The 6,958-nt window shown below is 38.5% G+C and overlaps 1 protein-coding gene across 2 annotated transcripts; it reads right to left on the bottom strand.

Moving 5' to 3' along the window:
• Positions 1-580: 580 nt before the first annotated feature.
• Positions 581-4,637, bottom strand: ASNSD1 (asparagine synthetase domain containing 1). 2 transcript variants are annotated; one of them, XM_010190157.1, is made up of 4 exons: positions 3,461-4,637; positions 3,093-3,403; positions 2,054-2,235; positions 581-896 (listed from the first exon to the last, which is right to left on the bottom strand). In XM_010190157.1, the coding sequence occupies exons 1-4, from the start codon at positions 4,572-4,574 to the stop codon at positions 620-622; spliced, it is 1,884 nt and encodes a 627-aa protein (XP_010188459.1). In that variant the 5' UTR covers positions 4,575-4,637; the 3' UTR covers positions 581-619. The 2 variants fall into 2 exon arrangements, with proteins under 2 accessions (XP_010188459.1, XP_010188458.1); XM_010190156.1 differs by having other exon boundaries at positions 3,093-4,637.
• Between the last annotated feature and the right edge of the window lie 2,321 nt (positions 4,638-6,958).

Consider the following 6,958-nt stretch of genomic DNA (forward strand, 5'->3'; position numbering starts at 1 on the left):
GCACTTAAGGACTCAGTGGCATCCTGGGGTGTATCAGAAGGGGTGGCTGTAGGGCAGAGAGGTTCTCCTTCCCCTCTACTCTGCCCTGGGAAACCGCATCTAGAATACTGTGTCCAGTTCTGGGCCCCTCAGATCAAGAAGGACAGGAACTGCTTGAAAGAGTCCAGCAGAGCCACAAAGATGATGGAGGGAGTGGAGCATCTCCTGCTGAGGAGCAGCTGAGGGAGCTGGGGCTCTTGAGCTTGGAGCAGAGGAGACTGAGGGGTGACCTTATTAATGTTTATAAATTTGTAAAGGGCAGTGTCAGGAGGAAGGAGCCAGGCTCTGCTGGATGAGCTTTCAAGGTCCCTTCCAACTCCTCATACTCTGTGATTCTGTGACTGACACTGGTTAGGAAGGGTGGGAAAGCCAACATCTGCCTGTCCTCTCTTCCCCAGAACCCAGTATTCCCTTTCTCCCCAAGGATGCATTCACAGTGAGTCTCCAGTGCAAGTACCCATCTGCATGTATTACTCTGATGGTGAATAATAATGTTCAAGTGTGTAAAAAATAGACCAGACATTCTAAGAAAACTCCAAACTTTGCATACAGCATAAATGCACCACCTCAAGATGTAGCTTTATAATTCATCTGAAGTTATGAAGTTATCTGAAGATAACTTCAGTCTGCTGCATGTGTCAGATGCTTTTTCACTGTTGCTCTCTAGTTTTGCAATCCGAGATCCAAACTGTATAGCCCTTTTTGGCAAAACGGTCGAGGCTGTAAGGCCAAGCTCTTTGGCTGCAAGGCGCAGAATCAATTTCTCACCAATTCCTCGAGGTAAAGTCAGGTCAGCTTTCTCTGAAATGGGCAGAGAACTGAGGAACGAAACAACATCTTCATCAAGAAAAGGAAACCTAAAGGGAAAGATACACATGGGGAAAGACCCTTTAAAAACTTCATACAAACAGTCTTGGTTTTCCCCTTTACCATATTCAAAGACTTCAGAGTCTATGTTCATTCTTAACTATAGATGCACCTTAAATGTTAGTGTCATAGTACTCAGGGGCAAGTTTCCAAAACAGTTACATTGTCTTGGAGAAAAAAAAACATAATATATAAAAAATAAACTTAATATATGTTTAAACTCAGAAGTCTGGCAGCTTTCAAAACTCAAGCAAAGGTAAGAATAAGAACAAGCATCAGAAATGTTGGATTTACACAAAACAAAATATATGAAGAAAATGTGAAAAGGCAATGGAAGAGCAGGACAGATTTTAAAGTAACATACTAATCCTCAGTATTTCAAAATACTGTAACTAACCTTGAAACAAAAACATTTACAAAACAAATTCGGACAACATTCTGAATTGCAGACATTCACATTTAATAACTAGCAGTATTAACAGCACTGCCTGTCCACCACTGCAACTGGTAAACCAGAAATGTGCAACTCAGAAAAGATTTGGAAAAAAACTGGCACAAAGATCCCATGAAAAGAGCTTTCATGCCCCTGAGTGGCCTCTGCTACTGAAGCACACCCAAGGAATCTTTTGCAAATTGGTGGTAGCATGGAGGAAGTAAACACAAGTAAAGTTATTCTTTAAGTATTGTGACTTAACAACCATGGCATGCAGTGGATACTGATCATGCCTTTATTGCATGGATGGGAATACGTGGCTTCTACATTATGGTGTCATTCTCCAAAGTCATCTCCCAGATGACCACACTAAATCACTTCTAAGTTGTGCAGAAGACTGTTCCACTTAAAATTACAAAACCAACTTGATTTTGACCTTTTCAGCATGTGTTGCCGCTGCTGGAAAACTTCCAGATGGAAATCTAATGTCTGAGTTGCTAAACTTCCTTAAGTAACTGTCCCACAGCACTACAGACCATTTTTTAAAAAAACCAAACCAACAAAAAACCCACAACACAGTACACCAACAAAACTGCAAGGGAATTTACAGAGAATTAAAATGCACAGAAGTTTCAATTAAGCTTTCTGTTGGGAGTGTTAAGAGCAGAATCTAACCAGCAAACCCAGTTTTGCTTCATGTTAAAACAGCAATACCTGGCTTCTTTTCCGTGGTCACTAATAATCCTGTCATCTCTACCAAGATTTCTAGAAGAAATGCGATCCAAGTCCGTTTCAAGTTCTTTATTCAGACCCTCTAATCCACATTTTCTGAAGCAAAGACTATGTCGAGAATACCCTGCAAGCTGTTCATCTGCTCCCATTCCTGTAAGCACAACCTAAGAAACAGAATAAAACAAATCTTTTTTAGTACCTATGCAAGCTAATAGTATGTGACAGATCTTACGTTTAACTACATCTTAAGGAGAGTAACTTTAATACACATCTTCTAAATACAGTAACTGTGATGATGGGATGTGCCTTCCACATTTACAGAGCCTAAACCAGTTTCCAATAAAGTCACTGGAAGCTTGAAGTATGTTAACAATCACACCTAAAAGTACATAAACATTTCTACTGAGGCAAGAAAAAAGCCCACCAAAATAATGTATGTGCATCACAAATATACCAGTATCCTTGAAGAATGTCTTTGGTAGTTTCTATTACAATGAACAGCATTTGTTAAGCACCAGCCTTTATAAAAAACACTGTTGCTGCAGATTACAGAGCATGTCACAGGTTCTAAGTAGTCATATGAATGGACACCCAGATTATTATTAATTTTACTATTTTTTCACCTATGCACACTAGTAAGTAACTGATGGGAGACTTAATTACTTAACACGTCACTAATGTTAATCTCTAAATTTGTTAACCTATTTGGTTTGGATTCAGTTGCAATTACCCACTACTGAAGCTGAAACATTGAAGATGGCAGATGATCATTGTTTCTTCTTTCCTAGTCACACTGTTGCTTATTCAAGCTTAACAAAAAGCCACACACATCACATGACAAAAGAAATGAATGCAGATTTTAACTCCAGAATTACACGGAGATTATCAGCACAGAACTATTCTCTATTCTGCCACTGAATTTCACAAGCCTTATGAATATTAAAGACCTCTGCTGATTTCTGAAACAACAGAACTGTATTTACACTCACAGGTCAAGCCCAAGGCAGAAGACAATCAGTACCTTCGCAGGACTTTTATATGGTTTCAGTTCTCCTTGGTTACTAATAAAACCCTCTCCTCTGGAAGCAAACCAAATTGCACAGCCAATGCTGTCATCCAAGACTGTATCCAGTGGATAAATCAGGTGATGAATGCATTGCTGTCTCATTTTTTTCAATTCCTCTAGTGTAACATTAATTTCCACAAAGTTCCACGTTCTTGAAGGGTTAAGGGCTTCTAATTCTTTCAGTCCTGCCCTACCAGTGATTCTGTCAGGAACAGCAAAGCAAGATAAACGAGCATCAATTTTATCATCAGGATATTCACAGCTTTCTTGAGGACAGAGCAAATCAAGCTGTACTTGCCAGTCAGCATGTTTTTTAGTGGTACCCTTTTGCTTAGCTTGTTCTTTTGTCATGAAAGCTACATTGAGAAGATCAATCGGTTCCCCTAAAGGCACATGTTTATCAGAGAGAGCTGCAATAACCATAGAATCAATGCCACCGGAAAAGAGCACTGCAATGTGTGCTTTCCTGCTAGACATGCTTGGAACTTCTTTTCTTTGCTGACCTTCATCTCTAAAGAGAGATAAAACCCGTCTCTTCACCGCTTCATTTAAAACATCAATGAACTGATGGACAATTTTTTGCTTGTGTTCCTCTGCAAGAAATCCTTGAAGGGTTTCTACAGAAACCATATGGTTAATGTTGCTAATATTAGTGCCTGGACATCCACCTGTAGCTTCAGAAATTGTTTTATTTAAGGGAGTAACTGGTGCTCTGAGACAGAGTTTTGATTCATTCATCAGGAGAGGTATGTGGTTTGGCAAGTCTTTTGAAACTTGGTCCAGGGCATTAATCGATATTTCTTCTACTGTTTTCTCTGTGCAGTTGTACCTCCATGGAAACAGCATTAAAGACAAAGATTTAGTTGCTGCACAAGCTTTGAGATCAATTTTGAAAATTCCAGATGCTGGGACTTCTTTCCATTGGTTACCTGATTCGGAATAAACACTTACAGATGTGAGAGAGAAAACGCTGTCAACTTCATTACTGAATTGCCAAAGCAAACTACGACGACCAAAATAATCTCTACCAAACCATAAACTGTGTTTAGATGCTTGATAATAAATAAAAGACCACGGACCCCGAAGTGATGAAAAGAGTGACAAAATGTCTGCTTCACTACTGCATAATGCAAGCTGACGAAACATTACTTCAGTGTCATTCTCTAAATCTCCTACATGTACTCCACTGAAAACTTCTCCATTCCAAAGAAAGATATTGTTATTGGCATCTTGCAGAGGTTGAGGAGTTATCAGTCCCCTCAAGTGAAGTACGTGGCCAGAAAACAGACACTCGTAAGACAGATCAGATGCAGTTTTAATCAATTGCTGGCTACAGTCTGGTCCTCTTCTTCTAAGACGGCAGAGTATGTCTTTGTTAAAGAAATCATCAACAGCATGCTGGCTACATAAGGTAACAACGCAACAAATACCACACATTGCGACTTTGAACTCCAAGGGGCTATTTCTTGACTATAGTCTTTTCCGAATTTTCCATCTCCTGATGTGCCTTCTTTAATTCATCTAATGTATCTGTGTAAGAGAAAAATACATTAACTATCAGTTTCATAAACTGCTACGTTAGGAGTGAGTTTATGAGTATATCTAAGTTTAAGAGTGTATCTAAGAAATGAGCAACTCCAGCCACTTGTTCAATTAAAGATAAACGTGAAACGCTAGGTAATCAGTGCTATAGTACTGATGTGTCTCAAACACTGCTCATTCCTTCACGTTCCTCGTTCGTTCACATAGCTTACTATAAATGAAACAAGCAATTTATACTTCTAAATTTATACATCTCTAATGTTTGTTCAATCATCTTTATCATTCATTCTCCTAACTTCATAATCCCACAGATCCATTATTTGAACTACCTAAAGATTTCTGGCTTAGCCTCCAGTTTAACTTCTCATTATTTTCTTCCAACTCATCCCATGCCACTTTTAGATTCATTTTTTTAAAGGACAAAGTGCAATACAGCTCCCAAAGGGCATTGAGAATAGCGACTCCTCTGGGGGACATTCTTGCTCTTCCTACAACTTTGGCACTTGCCCTTTTATCACATCCATACATCAAGTGGAAACACTTCAACATTTAACCAACCAGAAAAACAAGCACTGTGTCTGAAATGTACTTTGCATTTGATATACAGTGCCAGTTTTTCATTTTAATATACCTTTTAATTTATTAACAGTTACAAATGCAGCTTTTAAATAGGTAACTATTTGACCAACTTTTACACTGCAAACTTACTTTTACATTGAGACAGTGTTTCCGTTCGGTCTACAAGGAAGAATATGTTGCTATTGGGTTGTTGCCTATAAACCTTCTGTAAAACAAAAACAATGACAACACAGACATTCTACTGTCGTACCATCAAAAACATTTCATGATTAACCCATGGCTATTCTGCGCTTGTTTTCTTTATACATCAGGGATCACATTCGATTTTAAAAACATAAACATGAAAAGTAAGAACACTTTGATCAACTCAAACATCTTAATGAAATAACTCAGATAAAACACAAAAAGGCAAAAGCCCCTCCAACAACAAACTGTGTTACACAGCGTAAGTGTACACAATCAAATCATTTGGAGAATAAATTATTCTGAAAACAGCAGGCCACATCCGTACTAAAATCCATATTAAAACAAATTCAAGACAGCATGCTCCGATTTTGTTTCCCCTCTTGTTTCTGTGCTTATTTCTCTGGTGCTAAAATGAAACATTCAAAAGCAAACTTGTAAATGCTTACCCGGTTCTTCTTCAAATTAGAAAGCTCATCAACTACAACCTTCTGCTCTTTAATCTAGAAGGCAAAAGATAAACCTTAATTAAATTGTTAAAAATAAACCACTGTATTATAATCCTGGTGGTGAACATGCTTACCTGGTATTTTAGGACAGTTACATGCATATACAGTTGTTCTCTGAATGGACCATTGAAGACAAAGTGAAAGTGGATATTAAAATGAAGTACTAAACAACTGCTCTAGAAACGGGTTATCTGGCATGGACTGATTATTCTCCTAACCTTGAAAGCAATGACTACTGGAAAGTCAGAATACCTCCACCTATTTATCATCAGAGATGTCATTTTTCCCCCCAGAAGAAAAATGTGCAAACAACTAATAAAACATCCAATAACTTCAGAACATAAAATTGAGCATAATATCTACAATAGGCTATAATCACAGGTATTCTCCAGATTAAAAATGAAATCAATAAAAACCCAACCCCTTCAACTTGTATTAAGAGCAATGGAAGTCTTTTTACTGCTCTGGAGGTTTGCACAAGCTTCCTCAGTGGGATCTACCACTCTGTTCAACTGCGCTGGCAGACGAGGCAGGTATTCCCATCTTCCTTTACAACGACAGCTAAAGAGCAACCTGGAGGACCATCATAAAACCAACAAATACAACAAAGTCTGCTCAGCAGGCACTTAATGCTTTTTCTTTGAAACAAACAGTATGTTTTTCTTTGCTCTTCCTTTGCAACTCCTAAAATTGGGGCAACAGCAGAAAGCTGCCACAGAGCTAAGTTAGCCAGAAAAGACAACTTTTCCAGCAGCTGCAATAATACCTTGCATTTACAATTCCAACAGGCAAAACAGCAACGTCATCTTCCGCTACGGACTAAACAGCCACTTAAGCATAACAAAAACTACAACCTGCAATACTGTTCCGTTCTGGTTTAGCTTTACAGCTTCCCAGCCCATCAAAAACGCCACTGACTTTATACAATACAGTCATAGAGAAAGGAATTATTTTTTTGAGGGAAAACAATTCCACAGGACTTGACAGGCTTAATACTAAACAAAGTTA

This window comes from Mesitornis unicolor, unplaced genomic scaffold (genome assembly GCF_000695765.1).
Source record: "Mesitornis unicolor isolate BGI_N332 unplaced genomic scaffold, ASM69576v1 scaffold28048, whole genome shotgun sequence".
NCBI lineage: Eukaryota > Metazoa > Chordata > Aves > Mesitornithiformes > Mesitornithidae > Mesitornis > Mesitornis unicolor.